Below are 20,628 nucleotides of genomic sequence, written 5' to 3' on the forward strand. Positions count from 1 at the left end.
CTCTAGTGGCATACTGTAATGGCTCTCAAAACTGGAAAGAGTTTGTAACAGACTCTTTAATATGAAAAACATTACATTTAATTTTTTGAAAATTTTTAGTTCATAGTCCGTACTTTATTATCTAAGCAAATTTAATCATTACCAATTTTTATTATTTAACTACCGTACTTCTTTTACTACAAAATTATGCACTTCAAAATCGTTTAAAATACATACCTTTGAATTCCATATTTAAGCTTTACTGCAGTATCATAATCTGGTGCCTGGCGATACATAGGTAAAACTGAACATATTGGTTTTGATTCTAAAAGACTTTTAGTTTCTTGGAGGCTTATATGGCTGTGCTGGTGAACTGAAACATCTGATAGTGACACTCGCCGCAACTGTGACGTGTCATTACAAGCTGCATTGCAAGCCTGTGGCAGTGGCTGAGAATAAGCAGGCTGTAAAGAATTTGTGACAGTTGATAGGCATGTACTACTCGATGTATGGGATGAAACATTATTAGATTGAGAAGATGTAACTGAAGGAGAGGCTCTGTCAGCTTTGCGATTTTCTTCCAATATTTGGCTGTAAGTATTTGATGATGGCATAATTTCACTACATCCACTATCTGTATGATAAATACCTAGACCATCTGAAAGAAGAATAAAAGAAATTACACAATATAATATTAGTTAAAATAGACTTTCTTTTTACTTTTGAAGAATAGTTAGTTTTGACCATTCACATTAAATGGTAATAAAAAATTCTGTTCAACAGAATCACAACTTGATAAGTTAACAGCACTTAAAACCGTCACAGATTTTCAGCATATCTTTATCTGGAGAAAATATTAGATCTACTGTCACAACCTGTATAGTGGCTAGCCATGCTGGTTGTTATAGCTTTGGGTGTGGTTTTGAATTCTGGAGAAAGCATGAATGTTTGTAAATGTATAGTGTCTGCAATATGTGGGCACTTGATATATTGGCAAGCCAAATTTAACAAAAGGTATCAAAAACCCTCTGGAATAACAACCTGATAGCATAATGTAACATGACAAGTCATGACAGCCCTAATGAGGAAAGACTCTACAAAGATATTAGTAACATCAAAAATCCTAATTGCTCTGCTTTGCATGCATTTGATACCAATAATACTACCATTATCTGTACCTCATTTTTCCACATAGAATTCCGAGTGCAACCAATAACTTATTTATTATGTGGCATAATTAAGGCCTTTATACCTCAGAAATAGTATATATATCTTACATGCAACTTCAATGTCATCAAACAGAAACCTTTTACAATGAAATTAAAATTTTTTCACAAATGAATAAGGCATTATAAGATTATAAACACAAATAACTTTTGTCAATAAACTTTCATAAATAAAACTTATATAAATTTTTTTGGTACAACTCTGATATACGCCCTAATTTCACCAAATGGGGCGATATGTGCTGGTTTTTTGCGCGATTGCGTGTTGTATGGCAACCCTGTTGACGTTGAAAAATCTTTCGCTGGAGCTCGTTGGTTCGCGAAGATAGGGGGAAAGATAAAATGGTTGAAGTTGCTGAATTGAAATTCGGCAAAAGGAAAATATCATTGTGGCCATCCTGTTGAGGGGCAGTGGGTATTTGGAGGTGTGGAAAGAGGGTCTGGGAGATTATTTTTAGTGGCTGTGCATGATAGAAGTCGGGATTTGCGATTTTATTTATTTGTGAACCATAATATGATTTTTCTGGGTAGTGTGCCTGGCTGTCACATAAATACAATAGTGATTACGTGGCGTAACGAAGTTGGCATTTCTGCTGTTCAAAAAAGCATTAATTTATGGTAAGTGCATTTTATTTTATTCTTGTTCTTATTTTGTAGAATTGTTATGTTCATTGTTTTTTTAGTACGAATTTCTGTCATTTTAATTGTTTGAAATTTATTTTAGTTATATTAGTTTATTTAGTTGATTAGTGCAATTCGTAGATTTTTTTTAAAGTTGAAATAGAATGTGTACATGGTATTCTTTGAAATTTATTGTTGTTATGTTAATTTATTAAAGCCAGGTGTGAGTAGTTCGTAGATTCGTTCGTTGCCTAGATTGTGCCATTCGTAGATGTTTTTTTAAGTTAAAACATATCGCTGTGTACATGGATTCTTGTCAAATATTTTTGGTTAGAAACTTTACGTTTTTGCTATCTAAATTTTTCGTTTTTGTTTCGTATTTTTAGCTTAAATTGTGTGTTCAAAAAAACGTAGACAAAAAATTTAGATAGTAATATGGCAGCGTGGAGTTTCTTGCCAAAAACGTTTGGAGAGAAATTTGGCGACTTGAGGGCGCATATCAGAGTAGTTCCATTTTTTTTTTATTAGAAGAATTTCTTAGAATATTTTATGCTTCATGAAACTACAGAATATATATAGTATTTATGTTTTTCATTCTCTCCCCCGACTTTTTAATACAAATATATAGATACTTATGTACACATATAAAGGAAAACTGAACTAATACGGATAAATTAACAAGTGTGCAAACAAATTACTTTTTTATAAAGCTTTCAATCATTAAGTTCAATAAAATATTTCACATTTCCTTAAAATGGAAACCATTATGATAGGTAATCAGTTACTTTCACATTTCTTCAACATTTATATATTTAATTTTATGAAAAATTGTTATATTAATTTTCTATATTGCTTAAAAACATAACGCTAAATATAGAGGATTTAATTAATTCTTTTTATTCTAAAAATATAGTTAGAAATATTTAAAAAGGGAATGGGGAAGGTATTTTGTTAAATACACATGATAAATCATCAAACACTGTTTTAGTTATCATCACTGATATTACAATTTCCCATCAGTCTCTGCATTGAACTTCTTACAGCTGAGGCTTGAGTATTTTTCCAGAATTCTAATATGCTTGATTACGATGGAAACATGGAATTTGCTTAGAAATGGCAAAAATGCCACATCATTTTTTCACGAAACAGAAATTTTGTGTACTAATGCACCTTGTACTCCCCAAAAACATAAAAATGAAGCTGTAATTTGAATAAGTCATTCAATATTTCTACCTATCACAGCAAAAAAGAGTATTTGCATAGCAACATGATTAAAATTATTGAGATTATGGTCCCTTAATTGAAATAAGCTTTTTCTTACTTACTTCTTAGCAGTTGGTGTTTAAAGTAAATGTTTTATGTTTTTGTTATTATTTTTCATTACAATAAATTGCTTATTTCTTGTATTTTAAATAAAATCAGAGAAAGTTGCTCCATAAAGTTTTGCACTGATGCAGCAGAAATCTGTTCCCAAATTTATGCCTTAGATGAATAACATTAAGAAAAATAAAAGAATTATACCTAATGATTCCTGGCTTTCTTGCATTGGAACCTGTGGCCTACTGTTAGTTTGTTCATTCTGCTGGAAGTGGGCAAAAAGAATCATACGTAATTAAAATATAAATGACAATACAATAAACACTATTCACTATAAAAGTAATGAAACCTATCAATTTTAACTTGCTGTATTTTATATGAAGTACATAAAATAAATCTCAAAATTTAATTATGTGTTCTACTAAACAAAACACCACTTGCAGAAAATTCAATAAGACACTTCATCTTTAACATCTAAATAATTAAATTTATATTTTGTAATAATTTTTCTTCTAGACACTTCTCCCCTCCTATTTAACAGACATTTATGTAAAATCTACCAGAATTACATGTTTGGATTTGATAAAAATTTGCATTTGTTTAACTCCTCTTGCATGAAAACCTATTTTTAATAATTACTGAAAACTGCATAGTTCACATCTCTATTTTTCCAGATAACAATTTTTATATTTTTACATTCACTACAGTAAAATGATTAGAACATGTTTGGCTCTGCTAATTACAACAAAGCAATGGAAAGTTATCTGGGCAGCAAAGACTATTTCTTCTAACTGAATTATTTTTATATCACATACGAGAAAAACCATGAAAACTGACATACAATGAGCCAATTCTATCAGAAATCATACATCAGATAACATTATTAAATGGTTTTAGCCATTATGTTACTATTTGTTGGTAGTTACAAAATCGAAATTTATCTTTTAACAGCAGTGACTTAAGATGACTGATAAATAAAGAAGTGCAAAGTATACTAAATGTTGTATAAATCAAGAAAATGTCATAATTGCAGCTTAAAAATGTCTTAAAAATTCATTACTCAAAATATTACGCTTCCTTCACCATTTTGTTTACAAATATGTTAAAATGGCAAATGTGAAAAATTTAAACACCATTATTAAAAAAATATTTATAATTTATACAAAGTTATGATTGTTTAAAAGTATATCTAAATCTTACTATTTGCAACCTCTATTTAATGAGCATATACAGGCTGTCTAAAAATGCATATACAGGCTGTCTAAAAATGCATATACATTTTATTAGCTGCAAAACATCTTAATTTTCATCCTTTTTAGGTTTAGCCAATTCGAAACAAATGATAGTGTTAGACTAAGGCTTGCGCAAAGGAAATCTATGCTTAAGTGCACCTGCCAGTTTCAAAATGCAATTTAAGTGCAAAGACAGTTTAGGAGAAACTTTCAAGCAGATTGGCCCATCCAACTTAATATATTTGAAGTAAAGATAAGTCTAAAGTAGACGGAACTGTTTATAATGTTTTGGAAGATCGCACACATTAGTGTGCCTCACACAGCAAGAAAAGTTGATGGAAATTTATCATAAGAATTGAAGAAAAGCAAGCAAGTTTTGAGATAGGAAATTTAAAATTGTGAACTCGCTGCATTTTGAAACACTGTCATAAGAAAAGTTACATTCCAAGATTAACTCATGTTCTCAGTACAGATAACTGTTTAGAATGTTTTGGAAGATCGCACACATTAGTGTGCTTCACACAGCAAGAAAAGTTGATGGAAATTTATCATAAGAATTGAAGAAAAGCAAGCAAGTTTTGAGATAGGAAATTTAAAATTGTGAACTCGCTGCATTTTGAAACACACTCATAAGAAAAGTTACATTCCAAGATTAACTCATGTTCTCAGTACAGATAATCCAGAATCAAATAGTACAGTTTTAGAAGTGGTATTTGAAAAAATGTACAAAGAATGTGAAGTTTCCAACACATAATATCTGAAGCAGTAATGCTATACTTAAAAGCAGGCATTGGCTTGAAAGAATTCTATTGATTCTAAATATCCTTTTTTAGGACAGGGAGGATCATACAATATTCAACACTGACTTTAAGAACCTTCTAAGTGTGTGTATATTGGTACACCTTTACACCTGGCAAAATATTACTAATATATTAAAAGATAGATGCAGAGCAATGTCTTCTATTCCTGATATTTTCAAGCAGTAATTTTATGCTGATTTATGAATGATTTTTAAAACCACTGGCAAAAACTAAAGCAAAATAATGTGCCATTTAAATTTCACTTTAATTTCATTCTTTTTTTTAAATTATATACAAACAGTAAATAGTAATTTGTGTAAATAAATGCAAAGTTTGAAAAGTTTTTTTTTTTTTTTTTTTTTTTTAAATTTATTTTAAACCACCAGTATAAATAAATTACTCACTTTATTATTTCCACTAGGCTTGGAGCTTACAGAAGCAGCAGAACTTAAACTGAAAATTAAACAACATACATTACTGCCAACATTTACCCAAATGGTTTTCAAATTTTTATAAAAGATCTGATATAAAAATGATATAGTCATTCTTACATATTTGGCTGCCTTGTATCAAACTGCTGCTCTGAAGATGAACTGTAAACACATATTTAAAATTAATTTTAGCAAATTTACTGGAATATATTTATTATTTACATATTTATATTATATAAAATGTTCCAACATAACAGTTAAAAAAACTGCAACATAATGAGATCTCAAAATTTGAACAAAATTTTCCTGATAAGGAATCAGATATATTTTCCCAATATGTAAAATGATATTACACCTTGGATTAAAATATGAAAAAGAAAAGAAAGACATAAAAAAGATAAAAATATGGTACAGAGAGGAATATTGTCTATTCCATGATTTTAATGACTAATTACCTCACCTTTTCTTAAAAGTCAAAGCCAAAAGAGAAGGAAGAAAAGAAACTTGCAATTTGATCCTTCAGATCACACTTTAATACCTGAAAGCTGACATAAACTTGTATTTCTGTACCGCCAAATGGGATAAAAGTAGCAATTTTTTTTAAGAGTATGAAACATTTATACTTAATTTCACTAAAATAAAACTACTTTTATTGTTTAATTTCAGTTGAAACATGAAATGGTTATATTTAGACAAGAAATATTTCCATTGCTTAATATAAGCACAAGAAGCATGCTTTGCATTTTACTTTAGAGCTGGGTTTCTTAAAACTTTTCTCACTCGCAACCCGTTTTTATCACTGACATTTTTTTGTGATCCCCAGGACTCCATAATATTTAAAAAAATTTGTGGGACCCCATTATTATTGTGCAAATACGACATACGTGTTATTATATGTTATTATACACATTATTATACATGTGAGTGAAATTGCCAATTTTTCATTTGTACTGTAATATACTATTGCAGTTTTAGGTCAACAACTTTAATTTCTAATTTTAAGACATAGAACAATATGAAAATTTTAAATAAGTAACAGACGAAATGACAGCGTCACGTGCAAAGCACGGAAAATGAAAGTTTATATTATAAAAAGAATGCGTCGAAACGTTTTTGTTTTCTTTCTTTATTGCCTTATCTTTATCTATTTTCAGGTAAACTGTGTAAAAATATTTAGTAATTGTAAAATTATTGTAATAAGTTAAAGAAATATCAAAACTGCTAAAATTTTTGGCGACCCCCTGCTGCAGATCCCGTGACCCCTTTGGGGGTCACGACCCACAGTTTAAGAAAACCTGCTTTACAGAAAGCAAAACACGTTATTAGAAATATTTTTTCATAGTAAAATTAATTTAGAGGAAAAAATACTCCAATTATACTGATTTTTCAAAAACACGATGAAGCTGAGAAAGAATTCGTTAAACCTCATACTTAGACAAAATACAATTCATAAAACGATTAACAACTAATATAAAAAGTGGGTTTAGCAGTTGGATTATATGAATATAAATTATAGCAAATGCATCAATTACACAATACTAAATTATAAAGTTAAAATACTTCCTTTTTGATTTTTTTTAATGAAGTAACTACTTCCTGAAAGATGGGTATGGGGTAAAGATGGGTATGGGGAAAGATGGGTATGGGACATGTATAATATTATGGACATGTATAATAATGTGTATAATTAAAATTTTCATATTGTTCTATGTCTTAAAATTAGAAATTAAAGTTGTTGACCTAAAACTGCAATAGTATATTACAGTACAAATGAAAAATTGGCAATTTCACTCACATGTATAATAATGTGTATAATAACATATAATAACACGTATGTCATATTTGCACAATAATAATGGGGTCCCACAAATTTTTTTAATAAATGGGTACATTTATGCAAATTTTTTTTCAAAAGAAAAACACATATCTGTATGATAACTAGAATAACCAAATCACGTTGAACTACATTTTCTGAAGTATTCAAATAAACTGTTTGATTTCCCTGACAAAGATTAATGCTAACATATGAATATTATATAAAGAAAAAAAATTTTCAAAATATTTATAAAAAAATATTGAAAATTTGAGTTAAAAACTTGAGCAATTACAGGGTATGGAAGATTTTTTTTTTTTTTTTTTTTTGCTTTCAACAATTTAAAAGAAACATTTTTACCTAACAATTATCCAAATATTGTAATATACGAAATGTACAGGTGCAGTACGATGGCTTCCCTGCAAAGCAGTTTTAAGGTTGCCATAAAATGGCAAGGGAAGGCAGGGTTGCCCATTTGGCGATATCCCATGGATGGATGGAGAACTTTCTGGAACGAATTCTTACCGGTTTAGCCCAGAATGTTCTTGAACACAAGCTGAAAGCTATATAAACCCTTCTGGTTCGTAGTCAGAGAGAGTGAATCGTCGAGAGGGCAAGTCAAAGTCCCTCGTCTGGAATTACGAGAGTGTGCCTCGCGTAAGGTGCGAGATAGTTAGTATCGAGTTGACAACAATCATCTAGCGAGTCTCATCTAGCGAGTCAATCCTGCGGAGTCGATAGAGTTGGCAGCGAGTGCCGACTGTGTAGTCGGCACTCGCTGTTGTTGAATGCAACGGCGGAGTCTCTTGGTGTATAACCCAGAATGTTCTCGAACACAAGCCGAAAACTATATAAATCCTGCTGGTCTGCAGTCAGTTAGTTGGTGCCTCGTCTAGCGAGCTGACAGTCAGTCATTGAGCAAGTGTCTCGAAGTCTAGTGCCGAGTTGGTCAAGTGCATCGAAGAGTCTCTTAGTGTATTGCGGTTAGTGCATCGTCGAGAGAGCATGTTGAGCTCCGGATTCAACTAAACCGAAGAGTCAGGAGCTGTGCTCTGTGTGACGTCGAGTGCATTGTGAATTGTGGCGTGGAGAGTCTCAAGAGTACGTGAAGTTTCGAGAACAACCGAGCAGAGTTGGGAGCTGTACTCTGGTGCTTTGCAGTGAAACTGTCTTCACCGTGACAGCCTGGAGGCTGTGTCGCTGATCGTGTCAGCGTGTTTGTAGTAGTTCATTGACAACTGTAAATGTGTTTTGGAGCTGTCCTGACAATACTGGCCAATAAAGTGTGTTTCGATACTTCATCAAGTAGTGTTGGTGTCATTCACTCTAAATGCACACGAACCCCGTTCGAACGTGAAGGAAGAAAATAACGTAACAACTGGTGTCAGAAGAGAAGAAAAACAAAACAATATATTTGCTTCGATCATATACACACACATATGTATATAACACTGTTTTTGGGATATATATTGTTACATGAAAATATCTGGATGAGAACTTGAAGCAGAATTATACCCCCTACAACTTCACACAACACACACATATATATAAACAGAGGGTGTTTATTTTTATAACAATTTTGAAAAGAATTAAAAGAAAGAAAATGTTTTTGGAATAAAAACTCCTGGTTGAAATGAGAAATATCGTCTCCTACTTTTAAATTTATTCTTCTTTCAAAATTTTGCATGTAAAAAAGCTGTGGATAGAAGGATACGTTCTTGTGCTTTCCGAAGAGAAATATTCCTATTCCTGTTTTGAAGTGCATGGTATTAAGATTCTGAAGTTCAGCATAAGCAACATTATTAATCGCAAAAGGAAAAACTTACAGTCATTACTTCTACATGGAAAGAAGAATACGTGGAAAAGGTATGTGCTGTTTCTAAAGTTAAATCACTGGCAACAAGAGAAAATCCATCGACGTAGAAATCAATTGTGAAGTCTTTATATATATCTACAGCAACAATAAATAAAATAATACACCAATATTTACAACTTAAAAAAGTTAAAAAAACAATGTTTTTTTTGCCAAGGCATCTGGCTCAATGCATAACCATTTGAAGAATCCTGTATGAAAACCATTTAGCTACAGATAAATGAAAATATACTGTGACTCTTGATGAAACACAGGTTTACATGAATGACTGCGACAAAAACAGGTCTATTTATTATCAAAAACAAAGAGAAAAAATAAACAAATCTCACTGTGTCAATGCAAAGTAAGTTTCAGTAAGGGGTTATGATTATTATACAATTCTCTTACAGTGGAAAATTAGAAACAGAAGAGTGGAAAAAATGCTATAATCAACTCAATATACTATCAAAAGAAAGTTTTACATCTGACATTTAGAGAAGAAATTCAATTTCTTTATTCCAATGATTTTCAAAGAGTGAAACTTCATCAAGACAAAGCAACAAGTCATGTTTTGAAAAGTAACACTATATTCCTTGAAAGACTGCATGTGCACCTTTTCACCTTATCTATTTCTACGAAGTTCCCTGACATTTCACCTAAGGACTACTTTGCTTTTTTCAAAAGAGCTCGTTCAAAGTGCAAACTCACTATGATTGATGAACTCTGAAAAGTAGTGGAAGAAGAATAGAAATCAAGACCCTGAAAATTTAATGAAAAACCATTCTATCATGCAAATCACAATTCTTACTTATAGACCAAAAGAAAATGGCTATCAGATTGAACATTTAAAAAAGTATTCTTTACATTTTAAACATTAATAAACAGCCCTGAAAATCATTTTAAAGTGTAAACACCACCTGTATATACACAGAATAAATAATGACCATGCAAATCTTACACTACTGCATAAACTTATTACATCATCAAATAAATCAAAAAAGGGCAAAATAATATATACCTTACAAGACCTTCATTTTTTGTATAAAAACAGTGCTGCTGAATACAAGTTTTCCAAACATATTTAGCCAAATGAGAATCTTCCTAAAATGCAGGAAATCAGAATACTTAGGTTTCCTATGACATGCAATCATATCTAGAATAAAACTGAAATAAAAAGAGCAGAAGAATTCTTACCAAATATGTTTGTAGAACTTTAGGACTATTGCGATGTTCAATTCCAAAACATCTTTTCTGATGAACTAAATTTATTATTTGATCCCAGCTGAAAAATTAGAGATCGTGATAATGCATATATACATAACATATTGTCATGGCATAAAACAATACATGGTGATAATTTACAAGCTGCAGCTCAAAAAAATAAAACTTTATGAAATCACAAAAATTAATAATTTAGTAGCACATTTCTGAACATAATTTAAAAAAGTATATGGACTTAGGTTTGGTTTATTTGATTATGGCAAAGTCTCGAGGGGTCTCTGCCTTAGTGGAGGACTTTCTAAGGGAAACTGGCTGGTATACACATTACACATGGGCTAAACCACGAAAATACCCATTCAGCCAGCATGTTCGTGGGATCCGAACCTCAGACTGAACTACCAGTGTTCAGCGACTTTAGTATTTGGTCATCTCCCATGCTAATATCGCAGGTTTAATTGCATTGAATGAAATAAAATACTGCCAATTGTACATGTAAATACTTTTACACATACTTTTGAATTATAACCTCAAATCAGTTTTAAATAAGTATAAGTAATGTAAGACTATATTTAAAGCAAAGTGTACATTAGTGTATTTCTCACATTATGGACAAAACCATTAAATTAAAATTTAATTACCCCCTTTCTTTTTTGAAAAATTCATGCACGTCATTCTTTTTTTCACCATAATGTATGTACATATAGTAAAAATACACATCAAAGATTTACTAGCATTTAATGATTTACAAATGAAAATTTTAAAATGAGTTCCAAAAATTGCCTAGAACAACCAAATCACAGAAGAAAAAGTTAACTTTTTGTTACTTCTTTATAAGTATGCCTCTTTCCAATTTACTAAATTACAAATTGGCACCAGGATTATGGCCAAGTTCATGTTTACATCTTGTATATACTTTGTAGTTTATGTATCCACAACTGTTTTTAATATGGCACTATTTTCTCATTTCAAGGACTTTTGCCACATGAACTCTACAAGTTAATGATGGTGAACTGTGCATCGCCACTTAGCGGAATGCCAGAGTCTTTTAACCTTTTGTGAGCAGCTGTTGTTTGACCAACAAAATAAACTTTATAAATATCTAATAAAATGCCTTTAACCCACTTTTTACAGTCCCTCTGTTTTGAACATTTGCCAATAATTTTAATAAACTGTTGATCCCTCTTGTACATGGTTGGTGATTTTTGCCATGAGTAAAAGAGCCTCTGTATTCAAAATCTGAGCTAGAAACAACTCACTAGCATCTCAGCATAATCTATCAAATTTAGTATTATGGAAAAACTCTGCTGGCTGTGTTTTTGCCGATTTATTAATAGTTTTGGTGTCATTTACAAAACAGGGGCCATAATAATTAAAAAACTTTTAAAAAAACTAAACTAGTTCAGTTTAATTTTTATTCATTAACCACAATTCAAAAATACAGGATATTTAATACATTTTAGAATATATAATGACTTCAATGGAGAATCAATTAAACATTTAATTATTCAATGAAAAATCAAATTAAACACTTAAATTATACTTACGGAAAATAAATAGAAGGCTGATTATTTAAATACCAGATATAAATACCCATTAATGAAACTCCAACAATAATAGCATTACCAGAATGATCCTAAAAGTAATAAAAAAAAATATTTAGGGAAAAAAGCATACAAATTAACAAAGTGATTTTTTGCACTTCCAGGACAGTTTTTATTTCACAAAATATAAACAAAAACAACAAGCATGTTCATCCTTATTCATTACACTGAATCCGGTCTACCACAAAACCATAGCTCAAACATGTATATAAGCCATAAATTAATCCCTAAAGGATATATATCCAGCACAAAATATGATAAAATATTATCTGAATTCCTTCAATATAGAACAGAAGTACAAGAATTAGAATTATTACTTATGGCAAACCAGCAAAGGTAAGATAGAAATAAAAGGACTAAGAAAGACAACTTTTATCCTGAGGTAAGAGATGTCTTTATGCAACAGCTTTAAAAGAAAATGACTGATATAAATGTTACATATGTAGAAAATGATGAAAATTCTCTGCAACTTGACTGTTCACACAATAGCAATAGGATTCCAGATGAACTTTCAATGCCTTTAGCCCATCAGGTTATTAGTAAGCCATAGAAACAAACGAATAACTGTTCTGCGTATAAATAAATACATATAGCAAACATTACTGTTCTGTTATCGAGACTGGATTCAGATATTGCCTAGAGCTGACCATTTGGTGAAAAATTCGAAATGTAAAAATAATTGCCAAAATATTTACGATACAATTAAGTTGAAGAAAATTCCAAGGGAAAAAATAACAAAACTGATATTCTGAAAATTAGAAAATTTTAATATAAATTAAACAACTTCCCAAAGAAATCACAAAAAAAATTTTTGGTTAGCAAACTAAGATTAATGCACAGTCATAAAAGGCATATCATTTAATTCTTTCGCATCGAAGTAGACCCAAACATACGACCATTCAGACATGGGCAGGTCGGCCAAAAGACTGAATCATTTTCTACTAGTGCTTTCCCCCATCGCATTACTCATTGCTTTCGGGAATTGCTACATGACATGCCAATTATTCTTTTGAAGCAACAAACAGTGATTTTATATGAAACAATTCCTTGGTGAGCTTAAAGGAACCTTTTGGCGCTGACTCTGGTCCCAGTAACAGAACAGTATCTAATAAATTAAATGAACATGTAAAAAGATATTTGACAATATAGTAGAATGTTAAAATATACTATATAGCTTAAATTCACTGGACTGTTGATATTTTCTAAGCCTACAGGAGTTTATTAATAGGAGTTTAGTTCTTTTACTAATACTTTGTCTGTTTCTAAGACGAGTGTTTTTTTCAAAGTTCTAACAAACTGCTAAGAGAATTTGTTTTCATTTCTCATGCACATAATGTAAAAGTATTGCTCTATCTACACTTTTTTGACTGTATATTATTATAAAATGTATAAATTCACAAAGCCTGTGGGGATTAAGGTAGTCCAGGGTGAGAAGTTATACGAAAATGTTTTAGATCACTTGCACATTTAAGAATTTTACAGCTCTATTAATAAAGATAAAAAATTAAATATTTTACTCTATGCTTACATTAACAAAGCTTTAAATTAAAATTCCATTTTTAGATGAATAAATACATGAATATGGTACTCTCAATATTACTTTATCGACCGTGAAAGCTGGCTACTACCGAACATTAAAGTTGGTAGAGATCCTACCAAATCTGAGCAAACTGCTCCTGTGGAATTCTGAATGGACTGCCGCTTTCTTATATCTAATAAGCTATTCACATTCAACAAATTTCATAGAAATGGTTTTGTTCGTTCAAGCTGTTTTGTGATTTTAAGGAAAGCTCCATATATAACGTTCTGAGTACAAACTTCTCGAAGGTAACAGCTCAAATCTACCATTGTTTTATCAGCCATGAATATCAGCTTACCACATCATGATCATTAGTACACACTTTTTTTATGGAATAATGTCATAACTTTAAAAGTAATCAACTGCTTAGTGTACCATAGAAGGCAGAGAAAAAGTGTACAGTATTAATAGTTAATTTATATCCTTGTTCATAAAAACAAAAAGGTGGCTCATCGAGAATCAGTCAAGGTTACATCAAAAGAATGTGCAGATAATATCAGTGCATTGTTATATCATGTTTATGCATAACTGCAGTAAACTGTGCTGCTTGGCGAGTTTCACAGTCAACACGATAATACACAACTACCATGAAATTTTATATTTTATGGAAACAATAAATTGTTATATTTCCTAAGAGTTTAATAACAGGACAGAATCCAAAACCAGTTAAAAATTAATAAGAATAAGACATAGTTCAAATACAGTTTTAAAATACATTTCTGAATTCAAATGCAGTTTATAAGAAAAGTCCAAAAATTAATATTTAATTAAAGTTTCAAAGCTTAAAATCAATGTTTCTGCATTTAAAGTGAGTAACAACTAGTAATAATGATAGAAAATAATGCAAAAATGTTTTAAAAATTAAATACAAATGAAAGAACATCACACAAACATGAAGAAAATAAATTTAACCTAATATTTTTAAGCAGAAAAAACTGATACTTTAACAGCACTGCAAAGCACACACAAATGACTTTGTAACCTATTTAACTGCACTACAGAATTCTCACTTTGGCAGCAAAGCATTCAAGACCATAACCATTTAGACGTTGGGCTTCCATTATATAATACACTTCGGCAAGCTGCTGTGACATCCCTTGCAAACTGCGATGATTGAGAATGACCCGCTCAAGAATAGCTTCTTGATTTTCCTTCCCTTGAGCCATTTGCTGTAATTAAATTAACAAAAATATCAAAGAGCTGCAGTGTTTTTCCTTCAGATTATTCACAAGGAAATATCTAAACAATTTTATATAACAAAATTTTATAGATCATGTACAGAAAAAATTTTATTTTATAGGCAGTTCTGAACTTAACAGTACAACCCTCCAGCTTTTCAGCACAAGGTTCTGAAAATGTTTAAAATATTTATGTAGTTTTCCCTTTCTCAAAGAAGTCAGAAAGGTAGCTCCACAAAATTTTAAGATGGATTTGTCCCAATTACAGTTGCTTATTAATTGATTTACTAATGGATTTGACTGACAAATACATGAGCTTTGACTGACAAATTCACCATTCTTAAACTTTTGAAACCACTCACCAGAACTTTCTCTTAAGGCAGACTCACCATGTGCTTCTACAAGCAACTGATGCACCTCAGCTGCAGATTTCTTCAAATTAAAAAAGTAAATCAAAAGTTCCCACAAATGATGCTCATTTGGCTAAAAAACTTGACGTTTTCACGTGAAAGAAAATCACTAATATTTCAAGGTTATTTTGTTAACAGATGTCCAACTTTATGATATGACATTTTACATCAGAAAATTTTAACCATAACTTGCTGGTGGTGCTATTTTTTGTCAAATTGGAGAGACTTATTTATACTCCAATATTATTTTGTCATTTTTTACATCAGTTCAGATTATTTCAAACTTCAAACAGAATTAATCAATATCATTTACTAAGATATTTCAACATTTACATATTCACCAAGATATTTCAACAAGTTAAAAATAAAAATAAAGCATTAAATTACACTTACTGTATAACAGCAAATAAATTATAAATATTTTGCATACAATCATTATAGGTACTTTCTGATTATTTGCACTTCTGTCAAAAAGCTGCAAAAAATACTGATGACGCAATGTGCTAAGTTGCAAAAAGGCATTTACGTGTCAACCCCAGTATATGTGTAGCACGTGCATGTTAGACGACAGATGGATTTGCATTCTTGAAATTCAACCGTCATTTTCCTGATTAGTATTTTTTATTTAATTCAGTATATTTGTTTTTATTGTAATGGATTTGTGGAGTTTACCCTCTTTAATTTTCATTATGTTATAACAGGGATTGGCAACCTATTGAAATGGAAGAGCCAAAGTTTACAATTTACAAAACTTCCCAGTTTTTAAAAAACCACTTAAATTTTTCATTTCGATATTATAGTACATATTATTTTGTTTCAGTAAATATTATTTTTTTCGTATGGAACTTGAGAGACGCAACTTTACATCAAAAGAGCCGCAGGTGCTGGCCCCTGTGTTACAATGTTTTTTTAGAGTACATATTGAAGTTGCAACAGTTCTTGGGTAATCGTGACCATGGCTAATGCACAATCTCAAGTTTAAACAATTCTTGGACTTTTTTAGCAAAAACTTGGAGGAAAAGGTTCAGTATTTATGTACTATGATGACTACCTTGGTGACATTTGCTGATAAAAACTTCATTGACGTTTTTCAGTTTATGTTTATAAATTCTTTTAAAAATAAAAGCTCTAATTAGAAAGGAACAAAAACTTAAAAACCAAAAATCCCGAATATATATTATATATATAAAACTCAGTGGCGAAACAGCCCTAATGGGCCAAGGCCTCCAGTGCCCAAAATCTGCTTTCTTGACCGTGGGTCCCGGGGTGCATAAGCATATGCCCTGAACAAGTGGTCAGCTTGGTCGCAGTACCCCAGTGTTTAGTCCCCAAGTGAACTTGGTACTCATTTTATTGACCCAAGTGAAGGAAATCAAGGGATGAAAGGCTGAGTCGACCTTGTTCAGCCTGGGAATCGAACCCTGGACCTGTGGTGCTGCTGTACGACAAGCTAGCCACTGCACCACCGGGCCTTATATATATATATTATAAATAAATGTATATATATATATATATAAACTAATTACAAAGAAGAGGAAAGTTCAAAAGCAATTGCTTAAAAGTACATTTGACACTGTAGTTCCTCAGTAAAAAAGTTCCACCACGTAAAAACAACGATATAAGTATAAACTATATACGAATTAAAAAATTTAAATTAACTTACTTAAAACTGGTTAAAAGAAAATGTTGAGGTTAATGGTGAGAAAAGTGGCAGGAAATAACTTTCAAAAAAAATAGCATCGAAAGGCATTTCCTGTTTCTTCCGCCAAATAAATTCAGCTAAATAGGTATCCAAATTATGGCGGCTTGTCCTATGTTGTTGCTTGTTCCTCCATTTTGCGGAAGAATTAACACTGAACATACTGAAGAAATTAATGTTAAAATTTTATATATTATCTGTTTTCTCTCGAAATTTGGGCATATTTTAGAAATATACAATCTCACTGGGTCTCACTTGGCAGTCAGTCGTATACAAGCATAGCAAATCTTGTGTAAATATTATGAACCTTTCTTTATGGTTGCTCTGTATTTTTAAAATACCATCTATTTTTAATGTGTTTAAGTTTTTTTATTTGTTTTGCACTAACAGTACATTATAGTTTTAAATATAGCCGCTCAACTGGTATAGTAGTTAGCGTCATTGACTGCCATGCCAAACGGCCCGGGTTCGAATCCCTCTACAACCTATGTTAGGGTTAACCTGTATAACATACAAAGGTCGCCAGTTTTGGCAAGTTATCTAGATTGTTGTCATAGTGCATAAGTACCAAAGATTCTTCTATGGAAAATAAAAAAGTAAAAAAATAGGTAGCACAGCATAAATTGTCAAAACAGATGTAAGAATACCCAAACAAAAGTTATATCTTAATTAATCAAAGGTTTCATGACTTTTCAATGAATGTGTGGGGTGGGGTGGGTTGGATAGTCAAAAAGTAAAACACTAAAATATAAATATTTTTCAAAAACTGATCTCATCATGTATATGATAATAAATATAAAAATAAATATAAAAATTAATAAAAAAAATTCAGTTATCACTATCTACATGTCAATAAAATTACTCCTTCTGCTATATCATTAAAAATAATTAAATTTTTAGGCACCTTTGGCAAAAGTCCAAAATTTGTCAAGTATTCTGTAGTATGGCGCTCAGGATCATGATCACCAAATTCAGCTACAATAGAAATATACAATAAATATGCACATTAAAGAAATGATAACTGCACAGAAATTGATAACAGTTACATACTACTACTACTACTTATTCATATTTGACTATATACAGAAATTAAAACTTAATTAAGCATTAATATGATTTATAATTTAAAATTACAAGCATCAAGGTAATTTTCCACTGCTCATTTTGACTTGTAACCATGGGAGCAACAGCTGCGGAAAAAAAGGTCAAGTCACTTAATCCCCCCCCACTTTATTTCTGTTTAACATGTTTCAATTCTGATTAAACCAAAATTATGTAGTAGGATGCTGAATTATTCAAGCAATTCAAACTACCTGCAAGGCATCATCATCAGCTGTTCATCCAAGGAAAATGTTAATCCAAAATTTATTCTTTTCATTACAGAACAGCATTCATAAAGTTAATATATAAGACAGCACATTGGATTTGGCAGCTCCATACAAGGAAACTGTCAGTGAATGTTATGAATTAGAGTGCTACCATATGGTTTTAACTTCTGAATACAAGATAGCTAAACAAATAATAACATTTATAGAATCATAAATTTACATATACTGCTCTTGCTTAGTATGTATTTACATATTAAATATGCATTTAATAAATATTGGGATGACTAACATCATTAGTTATTCCAATATAACTTTAAACAATGATTTTGCTTTGAAAAAGATCAAATTAAAAATTAATTCTAGTTCTAGAATTTTAAGTAATTAAATTTGAAACATAGGTTGTCTGATATATAGGTTATTGATATCAGCTTTCAGTGACACATGAAGAAATCTGACAGAGTCTACAAATGGAGGCTGACTTGAACTGCAGCCTCAAATGATGTGGAGGAAAAAAATGATGCATGTTGATGACAACATGAGTTGCAATGGCAAATGGGGGGGGGGAAGTGGGTGGTTGCCACTGGCTTTGAAGTGCCTATTTTAAAGAAATAGACTATAAAAACAGAAAACTGAATGTACAATATTTTCTGTTATGCTTATTTTACAATTTAAGATAAAAGTTCCAATTTTATACTAAGAATAAAATTTGAATACAATGATAGGAAACAAATTTTAATTTTGATAAACTTCTAAGTATCATGGAGTAACTTTCTTCACCACTATAAATACGATTCTGCTAAAACAGCTAAATTCCATGAATGATGATTTAAAAAAAATATACTGCATATGCAATACAAATCATATCAAAGTGAAAAAACATGATGTAACACTTAAACCAAATCTTTAATATCTAAGCAAAATATATGTAAGTCTCTAATAAATCAGACTGGATCAAATGTAAAGTAATAAACAGAAAGCGTTTTTCCACACAACGTTTATTGACGAGCACCAAAGACGAACTGATACATATACATAATTATGACATCACAGTTTCTTTTTACAAACACTACCGCCATCTATTGGCAATCTAAGGATACATAGTCATAAACTTATATTTAACAATATCAAAACACTCTAATAACCTATCTTTAGTCATTTCTCAGAATCAGATCTTATACATGTTAGATGTATCAATAAAATTCAGAGAAGAATCCTTTTTTATTAAGTTCTTACATATAAAGGTAACATATATATATAAATATACTTTAAATCCTGCAGCATAAATGTTTCAGAAAGAGATTTAAAGGAATAAAGAGTTTACATTTTTAAATGCATAAAAATTCACCTTTAAAATACAAATATCAAGTAAAAAATGCTCAGAATAGCAGACCAAAGCAGATTCTACCCTTCCCTGCCAAACAACAGTAAACAGCTAAGACTTACCTTGCAAACTGTAACTAGCAAACAAAATAGTTTGATCTTCATTGCAATGCAATTTCCCTTCCAGAATATCAGATTTTAGCTGCAAAAAATAATGATACCTGAAAAGAAATATGAAAATGTTTATAGTTTCAGAGGAGATGGAAAGATTACCCTTTCATAAAATATTAAATATACATACAAAATGATCATAAAAAAACTTTCCCTATACATGAGCATCTAGCTGCCTATGCTCAACCGATCAAAATGAAAATTTCAGATTTAATTATCCAAAGGTATGAAAAAGCAATAAAGCTCTTGCGGTCATGGTGACAGTGAAAAAAATTTTTGAAATTTTTGAATGGCAACACCAACTTTTTGCCTGTGCAAACTAATCAGCACACTGAAAGACCATAAATGGCATTGGAAACATACACACATGATGAAAACTGTTGGTGTAAAATGTTTGCAATGAAGAGCATTGTAGAGACCAATGATAACAAAACAGAAGAGGGAAAAAAAAACTTTTATTGGAATTACAAGTTCTCAATGGGCCCACCTTCACAAACAATAAAGCATTGCATATTTTTATAAATCTCATGGATTTGATGTGTATACCTTAGATTTCAAATAACCCCTAGAACCAGAAATCCATCAAAAAGAGAGGATCGAAAGTGCAAGGTTACAGAATATGACTATCTTGAAATGTTGCAAATGCTGAAAACTTGTCATTCCAATAAAAGATTTTTCCCTCTTTTGTGTTATCATTGGTTCTTTAGAACATTCTTTGCAAATGTTTTATGCTAGCAATTTTCACCACACATGCATCTTTACATTAGCATTTATGGCTTTTCAATGTGCTAATCAATTTATGCAGGAAAAACTGGGTGTTTCCATCAAATTTTTTTCGTTTTTACCATAA

General features: G+C 30.9%; 1 protein-coding gene across 4 annotated transcripts in view; it reads right to left on the reverse strand.

Annotated features, from left to right (window-relative positions):
• The window catches only part of Pez (protein tyrosine phosphatase non-receptor pez), a 61,283-nt gene that overhangs the window by 30,512 nt on the left and 10,143 nt on the right, over nt 1–20,628 (reverse strand). For 3 of the 4 annotated variants that reach the window (XM_035352356.2, XM_035352357.2, XM_035352358.2), the window contains exons 4-13: nt 19,731–19,828; nt 17,864–17,934; nt 14,683–14,841; nt 12,037–12,125; nt 10,466–10,553; nt 10,290–10,372; nt 5,727–5,768; nt 5,580–5,628; nt 3,348–3,408; nt 217–637 (exon numbers count right to left, since the gene is read on the reverse strand). In XM_035352356.2, the coding sequence (XP_035208247.1) occupies nt 217–637; nt 3,348–3,408; nt 5,580–5,628; nt 5,727–5,768; nt 10,290–10,372; nt 10,466–10,553; nt 12,037–12,125; nt 14,683–14,841; nt 17,864–17,934; nt 19,731–19,828 (1,161 nt within the window). The remainder of the gene's footprint in view (nt 1–216; nt 638–3,347; nt 3,409–5,579; nt 5,629–5,726; nt 5,769–10,289; nt 10,373–10,465; nt 10,554–12,036; nt 12,126–14,682; nt 14,842–17,863; nt 17,935–19,730; nt 19,829–20,628) is intronic. The other variant, XM_035352359.2, reaches the window with a different exon arrangement.

This window comes from Stegodyphus dumicola, chromosome 2, assembly GCF_044657685.1.
Source record: "Stegodyphus dumicola isolate Sdum_Otavi_A_Nest chromosome 2, ASM4465768v1".
Taxonomy (NCBI): Eukaryota; Metazoa; Arthropoda; class Arachnida; order Araneae; family Eresidae; genus Stegodyphus; species Stegodyphus dumicola.